Source organism: Varanus komodoensis, unplaced genomic scaffold (genome assembly GCF_004798865.1).
Source record: "Varanus komodoensis strain SLA01 unplaced genomic scaffold, ASM479886v1 scaffold5, whole genome shotgun sequence".
Classification (NCBI taxonomy): domain Eukaryota; kingdom Metazoa; phylum Chordata; class Lepidosauria; order Squamata; family Varanidae; genus Varanus; species Varanus komodoensis.
The window spans coordinates 3,356,802-3,379,933 of NW_025336087.1; the positions used below are offsets into that span (position 1 = coordinate 3,356,802).

General features: G+C 43.5%; 1 protein-coding gene across 2 annotated transcripts in view; it reads left to right on the plus strand.

Moving 5' to 3' along the window:
- Window positions 1-1,201: 1,201 nt before the first annotated feature.
- ITGA2 (integrin subunit alpha 2) overlaps window positions 1,202-23,132 on the plus strand; it is a 78,344-nt gene continuing 56,413 nt past the window's right edge. Inside the window, exon 1 of one of the 2 annotated variants that reach the window (XM_044446272.1) lies at window positions 1,202-1,545. In XM_044446272.1, coding sequence (XP_044302207.1) covers window positions 1,488-1,545 — 58 coding nt within the window. In that variant the 5' untranslated portion in view covers window positions 1,202-1,487. Of the gene's footprint in view, window positions 1,546-11,091; window positions 12,105-23,132 lie in introns of those variants that run through there. The other variant, XM_044446273.1, reaches the window with a different exon arrangement.

The window sequence follows — 23,132 nt, forward strand, 5'->3', positions numbered from 1 at the left end:
GAAATGGCACCTGCCAAAATGCCATTTTATACTCATGTATTGAATACGGCACATGACATCTCTGTAGAAGTAGACAGAGTTTCAGGGGCTTTATGTAAATTGTCAGAGTAATCTGCTCAGCGTCCCTGACTAGCAGGCTGGCGTAACTCTAGTCATATTGAAACTTGCAGCTGAGAAAGAATGGCTGGGAAATAGGTTATTTCCACAGTTAAGGCCAAGTTTGAACCTGGGGCTCCCTAACTCATGGGCTCCTGTTCTTACACTTCAGTGGGTCTTGGGCAAAGGTGGAAAAAGACAGCCCAAGATAATTGGCTGCCTGAGGTGAAAGACAAGATGGCATCGCTCCTCCATCCACATCCATATGCTGCTGTTATGTGCACTCAGAGCTTCTCCAACTTAGGGTGAGCCTATTAATAAATGCCGCCCATAACATCTTGCCCTTCATGAGCTCTTGTAAACAAAAGGCTTGGGCTTCTTTTATGGAATACATCCATCTCACAGTCGGTTTTCCTCTTCTTCTGTCTTTGACATTCCTAGCATTACCGGCTTCTCCAGTGGGTCTAGCCTTCTCATGAAGCATGATGGCCTTTTGTTTTGTCATCTTTGCTCCCAGGGAAATTTCAGGCTTAAACTAGCCCCTCTTGATTGTTGGGCAATGGTATTTGCAAAGCTCTCCTCTGGCACTATGTTTAAGCCTGCAGCATAGGCAACTCTGAGCATTTTCCCCACACCAGCAGCCTAGTTTAGGAGACCTAAGACATATCATACACCCAGAGAGTTCATCAGAAAGCCCCCAAGCTCCCTCCACTAACCCCTAAGCGATCACACATGGCTGGACTGCTAAATCCTTGTTTTCATAGATTGAATACGCCACCCTATAAGCTTCCACGAGCCCGTGCCTGCTAAAACGCCAGAACAGCCGCGTGCACACTGCAAAGCTGCACCGCTTAGCACAGAATAAACTTGGGTGCCGAGCCTGCCCTCCGCCTGGCATGGTTTGTGCACGGTTCAGCGCACCGTGAAGGAAGGAAGAAAATGGCAACTGGTTCTTCGCGCCGCTCAAGACAAAAATAGCTCCCTGGTTTTCTCCCTGGGAGCCGGCGCTTGAAGAAGCTCTCGAATATGCTAGACCAGGGAGGAGTGCGGCGGCCAGGTGAAGGAGGCTGCCTCCTCCACGCAGAGGGCACGTGGGGCGGGACATTCGGCTGAGAGCCGCTTTTGTTTCTGGCAGGGAAGCTCGCAAGCGGAGGCGTCTGTTGGGAAGAAAAGGCGCCGCGCCGCGGGAAGGGGAACTTGCCCGGCTGCTCCGTGCCCTGGGAACCCTCTCAAGAGCGTGGCGGAGGGGGCCGGACGGGGCGGATCCGCAGAGCCTGCCGCGCCTCGCTCGTGAGCGCCGGCGCTGTCGGGCCACCCGGCGGTCCTTTGCGCTCGCTTTGGCCGCCCAGCTGCACCTTGCGCCAGGGGAGCTCGCGGGCTTCCCTCGGAACATGGGCGCGCAACGGCGACACGTGTCCTGCCCGGCTCTGCTGCTGCTCTTCAGCCAAAGTAAGTCGGTAGCTTTCCTTTCCGTTCCCTCCGGCAGGTGCGTGAACCGACCCAGCGTTGGGCAGAGCCTTCTCCCGCTGCAGGCGCGTTTCTCCGCCCTCTGCGGAGCCGAGAGCGCCGCGCCACCGCGCGCTGGAAGTTGCAGCGCCAGCCGCGCCTCCTCCTCCTCCAGGCGGAGACCCTCGCTCCCCGCCTCGCTCCCCGGCCCTTCCACCCCAACTTTGAGAGGCCCCGCCGGGAAAAGCCACGAGTGGGGCTCCACTTGAACTTCCTTTGCAGGTGATCCAAGTTCCCTGGGTTTCCAGCGCCATTTGCACAGGCTGATTTACACGTTGGGAGGCACGAGAGAGATATGCGAAATATCTCTGCAGGAGTGTTTTGCACAGAAGTAGAGAGGCAAATATAGAAATGGAATTATGATGACAACTGTAACGCCACTAGAAATTCAGTACGTTCATCATGGAGTGGACAGCCCCCCTCCCCTTCCCGTCTGGTTTGGTCTGCTACCCAAGCCCCGTGGATTGGCAGCAGTTCCTGCGGTTCTTTGAAACACAGGATGCCAAAAATCAAGGATGGTCCTCTGTAAAGCAGATCATCTGTCTAACCTGTGCACGATCTGTCCAAAATTAACCGTGCTGACAGAGGAGGAAGCTTCGATGGCTTCAGCGCATTGCCTCCTTCATGGAAATTTATGGGGACCCAGATGGTGTCATTTGCTAAGAACTTAAGAAAAACCAAACTGGATCGGACTGGTGGATCACGCATTCCAGCACTCATTTGCGCGGGGAAACCAGCTGCCCACAGCACACTTGGTACAAGAGTTCCACCTGCTTAGCTCCTCGGCAAGAGTTCCACCTGCCTTAGCTCCTGCTTAGCTCCTCGACAGACCACATAGTAAGACTAGCACCCACTGATAGCTTCCTCCTCCGCGAATTTGCCCAGTCCCTTTTTAAAGCCATCCAAATGGGTGCTGTGGCAGTGAATTCCCTATAACCATGCATTGAGTGAAACGGTACTTCCTTTTATGTCTCCTGAATCTCCCACCAATCCGTTTCATGGGATGACTCTGGATTCTACTATTATGGGAGCGGGAGAGAAAATGTTTTGCTTTCTGCTTCCCCACACCCATGTGTAGTTTTAAACACTTCTACCATATCTCCCCTTACTCAACTTTTTTCTCATGCTGAACAATCCCAGTGGGTGAAGCTATTCCTGATAGGGCAGATAGTTCCTGGATCATTTGGTTGCCTTTTTCTGCACCTTTTCCCACTTAATAATGCCTTTTTCAGTAAGGTGACAAGAACTGTGCTCAGTATTCTAAGTGCACCAAAGATTGGTATAAGGGGAACACAATTTCAGCAGTTTTATTCCTTTCCTAATTAGGGCTATCCCAGGACCCTACAGTGAAGAAATTGGAACAGCCACACATTGTTTTCTGACTGCTAGCACTAGGAGCTTTTTTACTCCAGCTTATTAAGGTGTATCTGTTTTCGGTTTCTAGCCCCAGCACAACACCAAGAGTGTTTCCTTTCTTGCTTTTCCATGAGCTCCGGGTGGCACTGTGGTTTGGCAAAATAGCACAAATACACAAATGAAAAAAGTTGGTTCTTTCACTGTTTACAAGTAAAGACTGCATTTCCCCTGTGAAAGTGCTTGTTAGATACCTAGTAACAAAACAATATGTCACCCAATAATTCATAATAATCTTGACTAGGGAATGATATTTGTATGATGAATCCTTCAAGGAAAAAAGCCCTAGGAGCCCTCCAATTGGAAGTGCCCCTGAGTAAGAACTTTATGCCTCAATCTTGTACCCGCTTATCAAGTTGGTAAGACTTCAAATGCTTCCAGAGTAGTTGACAAAAGACTCCCCCCCCCCCCCCCACAATCACCATGCCTCAGTCACAGAATTGTACAGGGGCAGGATCCAAATGCTCTTGACTTCCACTTCTGACCCTTCCATGTTTCCCAAAGCTGCTTCTCTCTCTTTTCTTTCTACAAAAAACATAAAAGCAAAAGTGTTTGAAGAGAAAAGGAGTAAATTACAGGACAGCAGTAGGAGTCTAGGCTAGACATACACATGGTAGGCATGTCATGAGTGGAGCCAACTGGAGCTGGGGGTCAGACTAGATGGCCTGGCAGGCCCCTTCTGAGTTGCTCAGTTTCTATGTTTCTATGTCTTTTGTTTCAAATCACAGAATTACTGAGACCTAGGTTCAGATCCTTATTAAGTCATGAAGCTCACTGGGCTTCTGTGCCAATCATTCTAAACTTAATCCACCTTACAGGGCTGTTGTCAGAATAAAATGGCAGGGAGGACCTTGAATTTCTAGAGGTAAGGCAGGCTATAAACATAAATGATCATAGCATCAAATATCTACCTTGGGTGGGTTCTACTTGTATGGGCAGCCTATACAATTGTAAATACATGATTCAAATAAATACCTTCTTTTTTCTCAACATTCTTCAAATAACTGTATTTAGTTTTTCTATAGCATATTTTACTTTGTCTCAGTAATTCTTATACCTAACTTGCAAAGTAGGTCAATATTATTAACCTTAGATTGCAGAGTTACAGTATGAATCTAAGCAAGTTAACCCAGTTAATTGATTAAACCCCCTCACCCCAGTTAAATGAAATTTATATCCAACTAAATATGTATGTTTGTAACTAGGGTCATTGGCAGTGACATTTCATGCCCTTAGCTGCAACACTAAGCTAAGGTGGTGTGATCGTCTGCATGTCTAAACAGAAGAAGAGCCTCCAGTTCCCAGCATTTCCCACCATCTTCCAACTGGGAGATGCTGGGAGTTGTCAAACTTTTTTGTCCAAATCATGTGGCATGGCTGTGTTGTGTTTTATTTTCCTCTCAAAGAATACTTTTTGTAAAGTGCATTTTAGACATTCAGTAACAAATAGGCCCCTTTTCATGCCAGAATATATAAAATAGTGAAAATGGGGGTGGCTTTTAGATTGTGCAGGGTATCTTTTCCTCAACAGGACTGGCTGCAGGATTTTGGAGACATCTACATGGGAAACCTTAAGTGGACCTTCTTGGGACACCACCTGTTGGCCTCCCAACGTTGACTGGGGAGGGTAGCCTAGATTATTTGGAGGTCCAACTTGAGGATCCTCCAAATTCACAGCTGGGATTCCAAAGGCAGAGTTGATGCCCCACCTCAGTTGGCATGGAAACCACCATGCTGGCAGCTTCTCCAAGACTGGAAATGAGCTTCAAGGCAGGCTAATGGGGCATGCTGGATAGGGGAGCATGCCAGGGCCCAACACTTACACCCACAGCACACCCCTTAGCTCTTCCCAGCTGTGACACTTCCTCTAGCCTGAGAACGGCTGTTAAGCTGAAATGCAGCATGATTGTCGCACCTCATACCTTGCATTGGGTGCATGTGTGGCTTATGTGCTTCTTGAGGGTGGAGGGCTTTGGCTGTCCTTTACTAGCAAGAAGCAGAGGTACATAAGTGGGTTCTGCGGATGCCATTCTAAGGGATTTGGAAGCTTAGACCAATGTGTGAAGAGCAGAGTGCACCAATCCCCACCCCGTGGCCTGTTTCATAGCTGTCCTCCTGTTGAGGGCAAACTCAGTCAAGGAGCCTCTACTGGCCATGAGGGTTTTCTTGATCATGGCTTCTTGATCACATGGGGAGTGTCCATTGATAGAAGGACTTTCCACCTCAGCAGTTCTTGAACACATGGAGGAGTGATGAGAACCAGGATGGAGGGGACCAAATTAGCTTGCTCACTCTCACTTTCCATCCTTTTCCTAGAAGTAAATTTCTGAATGCCTGGCTTGGGCTATATTGAGGGAGCATCCAAGAATCCACTACAAAGATTACAAAGCCATCCCACGTGCCACATTTGTAGGAACAATTCCCAGTGTCCAATCCCCAACTTACCCAGGTAGGGCAGGATGGGAAGGAGTCCTGCCTGGAAGCCTGGAAAGCAGCTACCAGTTGGTGTTGACAGTCCTGGGCTAGATGTGCCTATGGTCTGAGTCAGTATAAGGCATCTTTCTAGCATCCCACGCTCGGGGGTACAACTGAAGTGCAGCTTTTTTAACCTTAATGTTTCGCCCAAGGTTGGAGAGTGTGGTCCACGTGCAAAGTTTCACCTGGATGCCTCCCATTTCTTCACTGAATCCCCTGGGAACTGTCCTCTTTGCCAGCCTTTGGAAACAGCCGGGCCCTTGAACACTGAGCAGTCACAATTAGCCACTTCAGACCTGGGAGGCAGGGGAAACACTTCCATGTGAACTTGGTCCCCAGTGTACCATATTTTAGGAGTTAAGCACTTAGCAGAGCAAAGTTGCAGTTTGTGCTCAAAGACAGACCTCTTCAAACACTTTCTGAGAAAGTGATAGAACTGATCATGATTCTTAGATGGGGCAGGACTGATTCTCTTGCTTTCTTTCCATGCATCTTCATTTTTTCTTGACAGCAATATTAACTGCAGTTAAGGCAAACCAGCTTTAAACCCTGGTTTCAAATGTGGGTTAGGCATGAAACATGATTAACCTCAACCTGAGCAGACACTGTTGGAATAATGCAAAACTCCAATTGACTGGGGGCAAGAATTCACCTTCCAAAAGGAATACAATGTACAAAGGCTCAGACTCAGATGACTCAGCCATGGAGAGGTCGTATCTGATTCCCTTCTGTCATGAACTCATTGGTACCTATAGGTAGACCTCTTTGTTTTCTGTTAGCTTCACTTCCTAGATCCCAAACATGGGAACTTTGTGCAGACATAGTAAGCCAGTTTTAGATTTAAGAAGTGAACATGATTCTTCCACTTTACCATTATATTTGAATACTTCTAAAGCTGCTAAACTTGCACATATCATATGTTTCACATTAATTCTTAGGCCAGAACAAAATATGAACTATCTTGTATTTTTGCATAACTCAGTACTGCTGACACAGTTGTTTTTTTTTTTTTTTTTGGGAGCAGCAGCTGTGACATTGTCATAACATCCACCCCCCAACACCCCCCCCACAACACTTCTAAATTGTAAAAATCAGTGTATTGTTTCATCCAAGCTTACTGTGGAATTAGTGCCATGCAAAAACATTTACATTTCTGTTCCAACTTGCTCTTTCAGCAATTACGGGACCCATTGTGGAATGTAGTAGTGCCGAAGGGTAAGAAATCAGATACAGAGGCATTAACCTTTTGGAAGAATTGTGACATGCAAATACCCCTGTAATACTTTTTTACTTTTTAAAGGATGAAGCCTCAGACCATACAGTATTCTATCTGCATTTTTGTCTAATCTGTCTTTTATTCTCCAGGTGAAAGCGATTGAGGCTTAAACAAAAGTGCCAATTCAGTCTGTAAAGGTGTTCAGGCTTTCAGTCTGGAGTGACATGTGTACCAATGCCAGCAAAACAAAGAAAGCAGCATTTGGATATGAGGAAGATTGCCCTGATTGTGACAATTGCAAGAGAAAAGGAATACTTATGCATGTGTGTCTGTATGGCATTTATAGCACAAGCTGCAGTGATTTCTGTTTGAGGTTTCTCATCAAAGGCACAATTTTCTGTCTGCATGTTTAGACAGAAAAAAGTCCCATTTAGTTGCAAAGAATGCTTCTGCACCTACTAGCCTACCACAACAAAGCCAGTATAAAGAAATTAACCCATTATTTTACATGATTTAACAGTAAATTAAGTTTAAACACCACTGAGCATGTACAGTGCGATTAGGTTAAGCAAGGATAACAAAAAGGCTTTGTAACAAAAGTAGGTCATAACCAACCTTGTCCAAACACAGAAGCACTGGCAAGTTCTAACTGCACAGATTGTCAAGTGAACACTCCATTTTCAGCTACTTATTTCCGGTTAAAACGCATATGTATTAAACTTCCTTAAGGTGCAGTTCTGTCTCCTCCTGGCATTGTCTAAGAGACAATAGAATTCTTCAGTTTGAGTGCCAAGAGGACCTCCCACCTCCGTGCTCAGACTGGAAAGGCCGATCCCCTGTCCAGCTCCCTCACCAATGATCTGGAAAGCACCATGTCAGTGTGCCTGCCCTGCCCCCCAGGGTTTCAACTGGACCTTGGAGGGGTGAAAAGAGATGTGCAGGGGGAGCAAGGAGTGGAGGGGTGATAGGGCTTCTGCTGCAGGGGTGATAAGATTGTGTCCTTAGCTAATAATATGTGATACCCGTTGTTCTGTTTCCATTGTTCATTTCCGTTGCAATAGGAATCTTACATTGTACAGCTGACTGTATCCACTTTGGAGAAAAGGCATGGGTGGGACAAGAGGACACCAGAATTCTCATTTTGAAAGGGGCAACTGCTTTTCCATAAGTGAAAAATCCACTGGGCAGGATGAAAATGCTGCGTCAAAGTATGGGCAAGGCCCAGCACCTGGAACCCGAATTTCAGCTGTAGTGATGAGAGTAAAAGTGATTATGCGGTCATGATAACACCAACCACCACCTGCAACTCCATTGAGGGTCATGGTAGCCCTTCTGGCAGAGGAGGCCTTGTTTATGAGCCAACAGAAAGAGGCAGACTCCTGAGGAGTCTTGCTCTGCAGGCAGGCACTTATTTACTTTGTCAGGTGCCTGTATCTTTAACTGCTGGCATGTTCAGAGGCTAGCCAAGCTCTCTGACTCTCCAAAAGGAACATATGGAGCCATCTGTTTTCTTGGGTCTGTTTCCTGGTAAGGTCTGGATCCAGGTGTTCTAGATGTTCCTCTGACGAGGGGCCATGCATGCTTCCCAAGGGCAGCTATGACACCCAACCGGTTGGGAGTGGCTGGGACATGACTTCTTGTATGCAGGGGTCAGTGAATTCTCAAAATGAGACTTATTGAACGCTAAATTAGTCAGACCATGATATGTTGTAATCAGACAATATATCGAGGTGAACAAGTTTAGACATTGTACTCACTTAGAATATAGGAATTACTTTCAAACTTCTCATAGTATTTTTGTTGAATTGCAACTTTCAAAACATACGTTTGAATATGTCTAGATTATTTCACAGCAATTCGTTTGAAAGTAATTGATTTGGGGAACAATGGCTATAGGTAGGGTATATGCATGTATATATTTAATTTCAAAAGGCCAGAACAAATCATTAAAGTGCCTAAAACTCTTTAACATTCAGAGTTCACTGTTGTCATTTTCATTTACTCATTTCAAGGTTTCCTTTGTTTGGCTTTGCTCAGGCTTGTCCCCATTTCCATGGTTACCATGTTGAAAGCAGGCAGGACACAGGCTGCATTCCGATCAGAGTTGTTCACGAAGCTCCATACCAGAAGCATATGTCTGACTCTTTTGGGGCAATGTTCTCAAACATTTGCTTTTTGACAGGCCATTGAACATGGTGGCCTTTTAAAATATAAACTTAATTTGTCCTGTAAATCAAAGCACACAACACACCTCGTATTTTAATAACTGTAGGCTCATTTTTAACTGGCTGTGTTTTGGGAAAAAATAGTAGACTATACCAAGTCTGTATTATGAAAAGCAGAAGCGCCGAGCAGTGCGGGCCTTTGTTAACCTGTCTGATAATCTGGTCCTCAACAGCACAGCCTCTGTCTCCAGAATTAGAAAAATAAAGAAGAGAGTCATTGTGAGTTACTGCCTAGAATGGGGAGCTACATGTAGCTCAGGCCAAATTATTTGCAGCCCCAATTTTATAAGGCCTACAGAGATGGAGCTACAGAGAGAAAAAGAAAGAGAGATAAACTGGCACACAGAAAGAAAAGGCTGTAATATTACAGACTTCATCCACTTTTAGCTCCTGCTGTATTCCCCGACAGACCACCCCAGGGGAATGTGACTGATGACAGAAGACACATTCCCTAGCTCAAGAAAATCTGCTAAAGAGTCCAGATTGACTCTGTCCTTGCTTATCTGAGATTATAGCATTCATCTGAAAGGCTAGTAACATCTCACTTCAGCATCTGCATACAGAAAGGTTGCAACACTCACAAGCGGAACATAACTTTGTTTCTAAAAGTGCGAGTATAACTATTCAGAAGTTGCCCCATGTCCCAACACTCTTCCTGCAGTACCAGCATGTAATCTCCAAATGCATTCTTTGTGATCAGCCACATATGCATATATTCAAAATACCCTTGTAGTTGGTGAAGTGCATCACTGTCTGGGGAGAAATCTGATAATTCAAGCACATTTGCATAACATTTATTTTTTTGCAGCCATCTGTATGCAGGTGTTCCGTTTCCTTAGCACTCAAGTTTTATCTGGGATGGGGTTGTGAACACAACTCCAAGCTTCAGGTTTGTTGCAGCCTGGCCACACCCATGGGAAAAAGAAAATGCACAAAATGAACACATATTAGACTCTCTTTGTGGCTGCAGTGGCACAAGGTTCTTTCTTGGCTGGTTATTTTAGCCTCTTCATGGCTCCAAACTGTGTAGATAGGATGTATGGAAGACATTGGGAGCAGGCTTATGAATAGCTGGTTTCCTGTGGTGGCGAAGATCAGGGAAGGAAGCATTAAAAAGCCTACTTCATCTTTTCTTTCAAATTACAAGTGATTATTAATAGGAATATGTGGCCATGCAGGCGTCCAAATATTTCTTTGGTGTTGTGGAGACGTTTCCCTTCACCTCTTTATTGTTTAATTTGTTCTCATACAATCTTGTGAAAGTTTGGGCACAAAAAAGACCTACAACTCCCAATATGCCAAAGACCTACAACTCCCACAGGCCTTTCTGTGTTTAAGCTCTCTTGTTCCTTTAATGATGAATCATTTGGAAATGCATATTTATTTATTTAAAATATTCTAGATAAATATTGCAGAGGGATGTGATTACCTTGTGCTTTGGGAAGCCATTCTGGCAGCCACAACTTCAAGAAAGAGCCTCTTTTAAAGAAAAGGGATGGCAGGAAGGAATGTTTTTTGGCGTGTGCTCCATGATAATACTTTAAAAATGCACATCTATAGGAAACACATGGGGATTTTTTAGTTGGGCTGCTATATTTGGAGTTGAAAAGCAAAACTAGTCTTACTGTGACACTGCAGAGGCATTTCTGTAACATTTTCTTTTATATTTTGATGGAGGCTAGAGTGCTCAGGACTGGATTAAAGGAATCCAATGCATGTACACACAAACATGTGCACTCACACACAATGTTTTAGGTAATATAATGGTGCTCCTTTAATGAGACATGTTTCATATAGTAACGTAAGGGGCTTCAGTCAAAAGGAACATCAGCAACAGTTCCCCCATTTTCACACATACTTTTTGCACATATAAAGGCTTCTCTGGGCCCAGCCATCTATATGAATTTGAATTACATGCTGTTGTTGTTGTTGTTGTTGTGTTGTGTTATTGTGTAAGTATTCATTTTTGACAAAATTAGGCAATTGTACATAAATTCCATTAACTACCAGTTGTCTAGCCAAACAGTTCCTTTTCCTACTTTGACAGTGGTCATTCAAGTATGAAATTAGCAAATGAGCAAATATTGTAGTTGCCTGTTCTTGTCATAGTTCAGCGAATATCAAAGGAATTTATATAATCTTTTAAATGTATACTACAAGATGTTTAAGTTGTAATTCTTTAGTATAAACAAGTTGTTTTCATAATACCACAAGTGCTTGTTTGGGCACAAATCTGTTTGGCACAGACTGGGTGGGATCAAATGAAAGGTGAGGAGCAGCCATCTTGGATGTCCCTGTGCCTGGCATATTTACATATAAAGCAGCAAGTGGGAGTGCCATTTTTTTAACAACATGGAGTGTGAAGAACCAGCGATTTCTCAGCCTTACTCTCTGGTGCTCTGGTGCTCCACTTTTCTATACAGCCTGATTTAAATAGCAGAAGAACCCCATTACTGGGGTGGTAATGAAAAAGTCCCTGACATGATTGTGTACTAAGAGGTAATATGAGGAAGATGGGAATATGGATGAGGGAGAAATTTGCTTATGTTTGCATTATAATATTTGCTTTTTGACCTAATATGCAACCCAAAACACAATGATCCAATGCAGTTGTCCAATCTATATATATGCATAAAGTGTGTGTACATCAAGGACAATTGTACACAAAATGCATATGATAGGGAAACTTTCATATAAAAAGGAAAACTTGCTTGCAGAAATACTTGGGAATTTTCATACTGAATGTTTAGAAAATTCCAACTGATATGAAAATAAGATGGATGCAAACATTATAGAAAAACAGAAAAGATGCAAACATTATAGAAAGACAACTTCCTTTATGCATTCAATCCATCTCATATTTGGCCTTCCTTTTCTTCATCTGCCTTCGACTTGCCATAACATGATTGTCTTCTCCAGCAAGTCCTGCCTACTCATGATTTGTCCAAATATGAAAACCTCAGTTTTATCATTTTTGCTTCTAGGGAAAGCACTGGCTTGATTTGATCTAGGATCCCCTTGTTTGTTTTTCTGTCAGTCCAGGATGTCTGCAAAGATCTCCTCCAGGACCATGTTTCAAATGCTTCAATTTTCTTCCTGTCAGCCTTCTTCACTGTGCAGCTTGCACATCCATACTTAGTGATCAGGAATGCCTTGGTCTCCAGTGAAAGAAGGTTAGTGTCGATTTGTGAGGTTTTTCCCCCCTGTTCATGAGGTTTTAGCTTGACAATTTTAGTATGCTCCAAATCTTTGCGTTGCCTTGAGCTTGCTGATACCCCACCTCTCATCCATGGGTGGTACTGGTTTTGGTGCTCAAAGGATTCACATTAGGACAATGAGCTCACTGTTACGAGTGAGTATGCTGTGTAGGAAGTGCTGCCATATACTAATAGGAATACAACCGCTCATAATAGCAGTAAAAAGTCATAGATGTAAAACTGAAGCAGCATTATGCCATTACTAAAATTTAGGCACACACACTGCATTTTTGCTTTATAAATATAAATTTTATCTTCCACACAAAAAGAGACATGCTCTTATCCATCTAAAGGCTAAAAATAGGCATGGAGACACTGTAGGCCTTTATCTGTAACTATTTTGAGTCCAGATATTTGAATAGGTTTTCCAGTGTGCTGCATTTTAATGAAAACCAGAAAAAGATCCTAGTCTGTCTTCATAAACCATGTTGTATTTAACAATAAAGCATCACATTTAACATATTTACGCAATAAGAAATTGTGTAGAGACCATTTTTCTTTTCTATCAATGCAATGATTCATATGTTTACATATAATAGAACTGCTGTCACTGCATTTCATTTCATTTATTCAGGTGATATACAGAATTATGCCAAACAGCATTAGGAAGGGGGCAGCTTTTCATCTGCGATTCGCTATAGAAAAACTGTGTTTCCAAGTGGTAGTTTAGATTGCTCAGCCCTTCCTTTGTATGACAAACACACAGACATAACTTCAGAACAATCCACATTCTGAGGATGTTCCCTTATTTAACTGCAAGGCACAGGGCACCCTGCTGAAGAATGCTTTCAGCATCCTTCATTTCTGTATAGCTATCTGTTAAAATATTACAGGTTTAACAAAAGGGGCATAGGAGAACCCCTTTGCTTAAGGTAAAGCAATATTCCAATGTCCTGAACAGAGAGAAGGAAGTGAAGAAGTAGCTCCCACCTGTTCATCATTTCTGCTTCTTACCAACAATCTGTTATTGGTTGGGTCAGAGCTGTGTGCCATGTGAACCCAAATCCTTGGGTTGTTTAGTGGTTAGGCAATATACAGATTAATCCAAAAACAAACTGTAGGTTAACTGCTGAGTGGTTTAGCCGTCTAATGAGACCATTGCTCTAGGTTCACATGCTGCATTCAGCAACTTACAACACAGTTGATCATAGGTTGTAGAATAAAAACATAAGTAGCGGCTGCTGTGCAGCACCTTCTTGCACTCCTCCGCTCATGATGGCAGGTTGTGGGTCAATGATGATCCCTCTAACTGCCCGCTGGTCAAAAGACTTTTAGAGGAAGCAATGCAATGGGACAGATAGATCAAGAATTTACTTAGTGGTTAAATTTCATGGAATATATGGAAAAAAATCAGTGGGAAATTGACCAGGTAAGCCTTTCTTTTTGCTGATATAATTAACACACCCTGTGAGCTATTAACTTGAAACTTGGCGTTCATGAACTACTGGATGAAGTCTACAATTGTACCAAATTCTGAAGCAATCTGTTAAGAATTGCCACAGATACAGCCAGTTGTAAACGCTGAAAATTAACAACTGTTTTTACTCCATCACAGCTATAGCCAGCCCCAAAGGCATCCAATTTGTGATGTAATTAGCAGGTGCAGGGAAGAATATTAAAGCCCCCTGCCTTCCTTTCTAGGGTTGTGATATATACTACATCCTGTCTACTTACTTTTGAATGGAAAAAGCAAAGCAAAGCAAAGCAGCTACATCTGAATAGTAGCATGTATGTGAATTGAGTAAGTGTGTTTGTGCATTGGTGAGGACGCAAATGAATCTGGGCCTCACACCACCTTTCTCAAGCAGAAATGCTGCATGGAAATCCTTGCTGTTGTTTTCTGTGTGTTAGGAAAAAGAACATCACAGGATTATGTTTCATAGTAGGGGTATGGTCACATGTTACACTGAAAATGTGTTCACACTGTATATTATTTATTTATTTATTTTATTTAAAACTTTCATATTCTGTCATGACATGCCTTGGCATTTTGGGACGGCTCACAATACATACAATTAAAAACAATAAAATGATCTTTATAAATAACATCAATAAAAGATTACATAAGGACAAAAAACAGAAACAAATATGTTCATTAAGAAGTCTGTGAGAATTTCCTTCTGTGTAAACCCTACATGGGCAGATGGGAAGTGAGGATGAGCTTGCTAGTCAATGCCATCCTTTACTGTTCTCATCATTTTCTGCACATGAAAGGTGATTGTCCAGGGAGGACACCGCTACCACCACCACATTACATTTACATTCCACTCTTTTTCCTCCTGCAAGGAACCCAAGGTAACTTGCATAGTCCTCTCCCTTGCGTTTCATCCTCACAACAATTGTGTGAGGTAAATTAGTCTGAGAGTCGGGCTTGCGGAAAGGCACACAATGACTTCACAACTGAGTAGGGACTGAAAACCAGATCTTCTGAGTCCAACATGCAGACCACTACACCACACTGACTCTCAATAGATCACTTCCCGAAGCTGTTGTCATTCTTCCTGAGATCTCAGGGCCACAAATTGTACCCGTCTTCAACTTACCCTAAGGTGGACATAAGCTGATTTTGAGTCTTTCTGGCCTTAATCCAGAGAGGAAGGGACTGGCAAAGTTACCCCATGCTGGCCTACTCCTGGATAGCTTTATGAAGTATCTGAGCTCAACTGTTTTGCAGAGATGGGCAACATCTGGCCCCTTTTCCATTCCCCTCCCAATTCTTTACTGTTTCCCTCCCCTTCTCAAAAAAAAAAAAAAAAAAGTATCTGTTGTGGCAGTTATGGTGTGCCTGACTGTCAAATGTAGCTGGTCTGTAAACTAATTTGACCCCTTAGTTATTCCTTAGCTTCAGACTACAAGTAGCCTCACTCAGGCTAGGTTAGTTTTATGCTCAGTCGTGGAATAGTTAATTTATTTTATTTAGGATATGAAATCATGTAAGCCATCCAGAGACAACAGTGATAGATGGCCTATAAATTTTCTAAATATGAACGAACGAATTTGAGTTTCCTTCTTTAATCCAGATTGCTGCATGTACCATACCTGGCATGCCTGGGAATAGTTGCAAGGTTCAGGGAGCTCTTATCTGCAAACAGTCTGTGTTCCAATTTCTCACCAGATTTTAGTGTTCTCTGCTTGGAAACAGTTACGATTCTCTCACTTTCATGTTCATGTTCACGTTCACGGGAACATTCAGAAAGCAGTAAGCAGCATATGGACTGTGGATGTTGCATCTCAATAAGCAGTGCATCTTAAGCACAATCAGTACTTGTAAGGCTTAAGCACAATCAGTACGTGTAAGGAAATAAACAGTTCTTCTCTGACTAGCTGCCCGTGCGATCCAGTGACCTGGTTCACATGATGACCACCGTGGGTCATCTGAATCATGTCAATTGAATCCAGAGTGCTTTTTATCGGGTGGCTTATTTTTCATAAGCAAGCCATGCTGAGAATCCATGGCATGTTTTGCAATTGTTTCTCACAATGGATTGTTGCATTATCTGAGCCTGGCAGGATGGTGTCATTGTTGGTTGCCAGTAATAGTTCTAGCGCCACTTGGCAAGAGCAGCAAAAACTTGTGTTTGCTTCTGTGATCTTCCACTGATGCTGAAGCAGCGCTTTGGCAGACTGTCCCGTTTTCCTTGGCTTTTGTGCATGGCTGCATTGCAAAAATGTGAAATTCAGGTTGTTGTGGTTGTGTTACTACTACTACTACTACTACTACTACTACTACTATTGTGCACAATTGTGTGCTTGTGTCTTTCTGACATGTGTATTCTTACCTGGTCTATTTCTTGTCTGTTTCAGCTTTCAGTGGGAGTTGGGAGTGGAGTAAGTGAGAGATTGACAAAATGAGGCTACCTGTAGACAAATGTGCATGCAGTTGCCTAGCTATGGAGCAACACCATGACAGGAGGAAAGCACACCAAAACTGAGCACCCTTGTGTGGGGGTGGAATATCTCCTCCTTGGCAATTCAATTCACTATGTTTTAAGAATTGTACTAACAGTACTCAGTGCCTGCTGCATTTTCAGCACTTCTCTGAGCCTCCTTCTATTGCAAGAAGAGGAAATACTTTCTGGAGCAGTCACTGCAGGCATGAAGATTTCATCTTCATTTACTTTTATTTGCATATAGTTCTGCTTTTTAAATATTTTTTAGAACTGTTAGGTAACCACAGAGTAAAAGCTCTGAAAAGGGGCTATGAAAAAGGTGTGTGTTAAGATCTCCCCTTTCTTGAGTATCTGGGGCATTAAGAAATGTTGAAAAGGTAGAGGACACGATGAACTGTTAGTTCAACACTTAAAAACCAGAGGATTAAATTGCTAAATTGGTCCCCTTTTGGTAGACATTTTTTGCTGCTTTTTCTGCTTTATCAATGCTTTTCTGCTGACAACTTAGTATTTGTTCCCTGGCGATGGTGTGCAGAATAGCCTATATGCAGTCAAGTTCCGTGAACGCTCCACTTTGCTCCTTCCACTCACAGCTGAAATTGACTACAAGGCAAGACTACACCTGTTGGACAGCCACAAATGCACACTAGCAGAGGACCAACAGCATCATAGACACACTGGCACTATGTTCAAGGGTCAGCCACCCCAATTCCAAAAAATTACTGGTGTTGAACAAAAAAGGCGAGCATGGAGGGGAAGTGGGAGACAAGATGGGATCTGCTGTGAAAGATATGGGGTAAAAGCTGGAAAACTGAGGGGGAAAACAAGCCCTGGTGAGCCACAGCTGGACAGACTATGACTTGTTTACCGTAGCTTATTCACAGGGTGGTGTCTTACAGTGATGTCTGAATGCAGCCAGTGAGTAAGGAATAGGTGCTAAGCTGTCAGATCTTCCAGTCTCTTTCAAGCAATTCCTGACATGAACCCAGACTTTTGAAAGCTTGATGTAATCAAGGTCATTCAAAGTTTTAAAAATAGTTATGACTGAATCAAGGAGTAGGTTTTGGGAAATGACCACATTATTACATGTACTTGTATCCTCCCTCCCACACATTTCCAGTCCAACAATTAATAAGAAATGAAGTTTCACCCCCATCAGTGAGGGTGTTCAAAGATAAGCTGGACAGGCACATGGTGAGCAAGTTGTGAGTGGAGCCAGCTGGAGCCGGGGGTCAGACTAGATGGCCTGGGAACCTCCTTCTGACTCACTCTGTTTCTATGTTTCTAAGTTATTGTTGTTGATCTTTATGGGCTGAAGCATTTTGCTCCCTAGAAACCTTTGCAAGAGACTGCCTTTAGTAATGTTTAGTTTTATTGCTGTATTACTTCTTGTGAAGTGCAAGGTTTAGAGATATTGAATACATGAGTGCTCTTTGTTATCCTTGCTATCAATAACGGTAATTACTACAGAGAGCTTACCTTGTATTCCCAGAGACAGGTTGAAGCAGGTAAGCTGTCAGAAAGCCAGATGGCCTGAGTGAGCCAAATTCAACTTTGAAGATGTTCTTATGGCCCACTTTTTCATGGTGGGTGGGACTAGAAGCAAAGGGGGTGGGGGTGAAGGCAAAAGGGGGTAGAAATATGCCTGCATAGTTTAGATTAAAGCTCATAGAATGAAGCCTTAGGACAGGTGTATTTAGCATACACCCTGCAGAAATTCTGAGGCACCACCAAACAATGGGCAGCCAGGAAAAGATGGTGGGCATCTCATCATGATGTGAAAGGGAGTGTGGAAAAGTGCAGAGGGTCTTGACACCCCAAGTGGGCAAGGTTCAGCACCTGGGCTGGATTATAAGACTGGGGTCCCCAAGTGTTATTTGCAGTCCCCTTGACTCTGATCCTTATTTGATGATGCTTCTAATGGGGAACCTCCAAGAATTAGCAGTAAGACAGATGCTGTAGGATAGGGATCTCCACACTTTTTGGACCTCTGAGCATATTTGGGAATTTGAGAAACTGCTGTGGGTACCACCACAGAATGCCTAATCCACGGATTGCTGCTTTGCTGGTTATACTTGCATACTTGTGTCTACAGATCGTAGGCTTCATTTTAGCCAGCAAAGCTATTTGTACTGTGCCCTTTGGACACCACAACACCACTTTAACAAAGGATTATCCGATTCATCAAATTGCTGACAGTGCAATGGAGCTAGTGCTTCTTTGAAACATACATTTTGGTAATGTCCAGTAGTCGTTTCTTTTTTGGAAGGCGGTTACTACACCAAACACTCAGCAGCAGGTATTTACTGCTGTATACATGTTCTCACTTTATTTACCCAATTCATGAGGCACATGGTCAATGTGAATGGATCTTCTACGTCTGCTGACAGCAGAAAGTGTGATGTGGTGGTTAGAGTGCTGGACTGGGGACCTGGGAGAAGCATGTACTGGTCCTCATTCATCTCACTGGGTGTCGTGCGGCCGTAACTCACGTCTCCAATTAACTCACACAGCAGCCGGCAATAAAACTAGACTTTTATTACAAGCAATTACAAGATTTACTGTTATTGCAGGAAGATAAGGAACTGTAGCGAAGAGCTCTATGCAGCTCAGTTGCCCCCTCCTTGCTGAACTCTCTAGGCAAAGTCACGTGGATTTCAGTCTCCTCTCACGTCTCTCTGTACGTGGGATGGACAAACTTCTCTCTCTTCTTTGTCTCGGTTGGTCTAAGCGACAAAGTCTGCTCCTAAGTTGGGCATCTTCTACAGCACCTCCCATGTCCTCTTGTTCTCCAGCAATCCTCCCAATAGCTTCAGAGTCAGGCACCAGGGCAGGCAACCTGCTCAGAAACCTCAGAATCAGGAGGCGGGGAAGTTATTCGCTCAGAAGCTTCAGAGTCGGGCGGCAGGGGGGCCGTTTGTGCTATGGGCACTAAGTATAAATCTCCTTGCTCTACAGCCCGATTCTCACCGTGAGCTTCTGGCCTTCTCGCGCGTGCTAATGCCTCCTCTGAGTCGTTGGGCACGACACTGGGTGACTCTGGGCCAGTCGGTCACTCTCACCCTAACCTAGCAATGGGCATCCTGACAGGGTCAGGGTCAGGGTCAGGTTGTGCTGCAGGTAAAATGGAAAGGTGGACTATGTAAGCTGCCTTGGTTCTTCACAGGAGGAAAAATGCTGGCTATAAATGCAATGTCATAATAAAGACTGTTATTACAACAGTAGAAGAATGAACACTCACTTCCTATAATGCAATAGACTGAGGGCCTTAACAAAGCTTTTCCATGTTCGAACAGATAGCATTTAGATGCCACTTTCAAACGGATCTTCAAATATTTAGTCTGCTTTAGTTAAATCATATGTATTACTGCTAGAAAGTTGATTGCCGTTGTATATATTTCATACAAATGCAAGTACAGTGGTACCTTGGCTCACGAACTTAATCTGTTCCAGGACTCTGGCCGTGACCCAAATTGGTCATGAGCCAAGTTAAATTTCCCCATAAGGTTCAGTGTAAATAAAGTTAATCCGTACTGTAACTATTTTTTTAATCAGAAAAATGTAAAGCAAAGTAACAAAGAACAACAAAGACGATGGCCATCTCCTCACCACCCTGTGCACTCGGGGGGGGGGGAGATGTGCACGAATGCGAATGTGCTGGGAGGGGGAGAGACAGGCGCAAACGCAGGCATGCTCGGGGGAAGACAGACGCGATCATGCTGGGGGGAGGGAGACAACCAAGATCGCAGTTGCACTCATGCAGGAAAGATGGGCACCATCACGGGTGCGCGCCTGCAGGAAAGACGGGTGCGATCTCGGCCATCTTTCCGCTGCCTCCAGCATGATCACTTGGGGGCGGGAGGGAGATGGCTGCGATTGTGGCCACCACCCAATGCTGAGTTCATGACCTAAGTCAATTTTTTGATGAAATTTTTGTTTGCGACCCGATTTGGTCGTGAACTGAGACGTTCATGAGCCAAGGTACCACTGTATGTGTATTTTAAAAAATGGGGGAAAATGGGTGTCTGCTGGCATCACATTAGGAACTGTTCTGCTGGTAGCATTGGAGGTGCCTGTAGGCACTGCACTGGGAACCCTCCTCTAATGGCTACTTCTTAAGGCCAGTGGAATCCATATAGCTTTCTCTCTTTCTGTTCTGTCCCTGAAACATGCAGAGCAGTGAAGACATGTGAGGTACTTTGTGTTAATAGGGCTCAGTTTTCATTCTGTGAAGGAGAACTGCCATTTGCTGTTAATGGTTTGTGCATAATACCGTCTGCTGTGAAAACATTTTTTTACAGTCTTGCTTATTTTCAGCAGCCTGTCTGGTAGAATGATTATACAATCATAGAATAACACAGTTGGAAGGGGCCAATAAGGTCATCAGTTCCAGCCCAATGTTATCCTTCCTTTTTACACCAGATGAATTGAAGCCAGTTAGGAGTATTAATGAAGCCCATCCAGTGATGCTAAGACTAACCCTTAAAGATGTTGTACAAAATGGTGTGTATCAGGTAGAAATAGAAAATCCTATGAAAAATTGGTTTAAAATTATAGTGTTGGAGTGGGAAGGATTGAGGATTTGATTTTCTGCAACAGTCTGCTTTCACTGCAGCCTGAATGCCTGTAGTTTGGAGATATATAAAATAAATATTTAGATTTTGCATGTGTATGCAGGTATATGAATTTGCTGCTCCTTTTAGCCTATTGATGTGTTTATGATCAGTTACTATTTTTATACATTTATAAATTGTAAGCTATTTTGAGCACCTCTTTTTTGGAGTGAAAATGTGTTATGTTATTCCCTAGCGATGGTTATGTTTTTTTCCCTAGAGATAGCCATATAGGTTTTATGGCAGTCTATGCATTCGTAAGTACAGGTTATTCTTAACCGAGGGACTAACTGTACATAAATGCATGGGCGCTCCCATTCTGAGTCAAACATGTGAATTATGATTGGAGTTGGGGAGAGAGGTAGCAGCCAAGGATAAACCTACACTTGTTCAAGAGATACTAGATTTACTCATATGAACATGGGTTTGTATATGTGTAAAAGGTGGGTGGGGAGACATATATGCTGCATGAGTAACAGCAGAATTGTGCGTGGATGTTGCATGATATTCCGTAGAGATAATAATCAGACTCAGATATGTGTGGGGAGTACCAAGAAGTGATTAGATTGCTTTGTGAGTTCAGAGGTATCATGTTTTCATACACAAAGTATTTCATTGAGGTTTAGAAGATGTCAGACTTTCGCAATGTGTTGCCGCTGTTTGGGAATACAGCTTGCAGCATTAATGACCACTGGTCATTCTGGCTGCGGCTAATGGGAGTTCAAGGTCAAAACATCTGGAGAGCACCAGGTGGAAGGCTGGAATGTGTATGTATTTTTTCATCTCCCAACATTGCTATTATACTTTCCATTAAGATAACACACACTCTTTTGGACTCATCTTGTTACTTATTCAGATCCTTTATCCTGTAAATTGATTTTCAGTAATTTCACAGGCAGAGTTTAATTCAAACCCATCAGCACTGGGGATTTGTTTTCAATGACAGAGCTAAGCTGTGAAATAGATGAGTAAATAATAAAATAGAGAGCAAGTGTGGCTAGAAAGTTTCACTGGAATTGGGGAGACCCATGTTCAAGTCCCTGCCCACTGGGTGAGTTTAGGCCAGTCATTGACTCTTAGTCTCACCAACCTTGCTAGCTTGTTGTGAGCTTGTTGTGACCTTCACAAAGAAGAAGGTCAAGATCTCTTCTTGCTCATGCCAGAGCGTAGGACACATAATAATCAGTTCAAGTTGCAGCAACCCAGATTCAGGCTGGACATCAGGAAAATCTTCCTCACTGTCAGAGCAGTACAAGAGTGGAACCAGCTGCCTAGAGAGGTGGTGGGCTCTCCCACACTGGAGACATTCAAAAGGAAACTGGACAGCCATCTAAGTGAAATGGTGTAACTTGGTGTCCTGCAACAGCAGGGGGTTGGACCCGATGGTCTTTATGGCCCCTTCCAACTCTGCTGTTCTATGATTCTAAGAGGATAAAATAGATAGGAGGATTATATACCTCACCTTGAGCTCCTTGGAGGAAATAAATAAGTATACAGTGGTACCTTGGCTCACGAACTTAATCCGTTCCAGGACTCTGGTTGTGACCCAAATTGGCCATGAGCCAAGTCAAATTTTCCCATGAAGTTCAATGTAAATAAGGTTAATCTGTTCTGTAACTATTTTTTTTTTAAATCAGAAAAATGTGAACATGACAAAGATCGTGCGAGGTGTGTGGGGGAGACGGGTGCAATCGTGGGCACACTGGCGGGGAGTCATGTGCGGATGTGCTCAGCCAGGGAACACGGGCACAATTGAGGCCATCTTCCCCCCCTCCAGCACAAACGCGGCCATCTCCCCCCACCCCCACAGCACGACGCGATTGCGCCGGTGCAGGGAAGGCAGGCGGGCTCATGATCATCACCCGATGCACCACCTGCGGCAAAATTTTTATAAAATTTCTGTTTGCAATCCTATTTGGTTGAGAACTGAGGCATTCGTGAGCCCAGGTACCACTGTACAGACTAGTGCCTTTCCCATATACCTGGAATTAGAACTAAGACAAGGGATACCAGTGTGTCTGCTTGTATGTTCTGAAAGCTATTTGGAGGCATTACAGTGGTACCCCAGCTCATGGATGCCTCATTTCACGGCCAAATTGGGTCGCAAACAGAAATTTCATAACAATTTTGCCTCAGGTCATGAACTCTGCATTGGGTGACAGGGAAGATGGGTGCTTGCAGTCGTGTTGGGTAGGGGGAGATGGCTGCGATCTTTGTTGTTCTTTGTTACTTTGTTGTTCTTTGTCACTTTGTTTCAAATTTTTGTGATAAAAATGGTTACAGAATGTATTAACCTTATTTACATTGAAGCTTATGGGGAAATTTAACTTGGGTTGCGACCAGAGTCCTGGAACGGATTAAGTTTGTGAACCTACTTCCTCTTGCCTTAGCTTGTACTAAAGTGCTGAACCAAAATGTAAAAAGTTATTATATGGCCATGC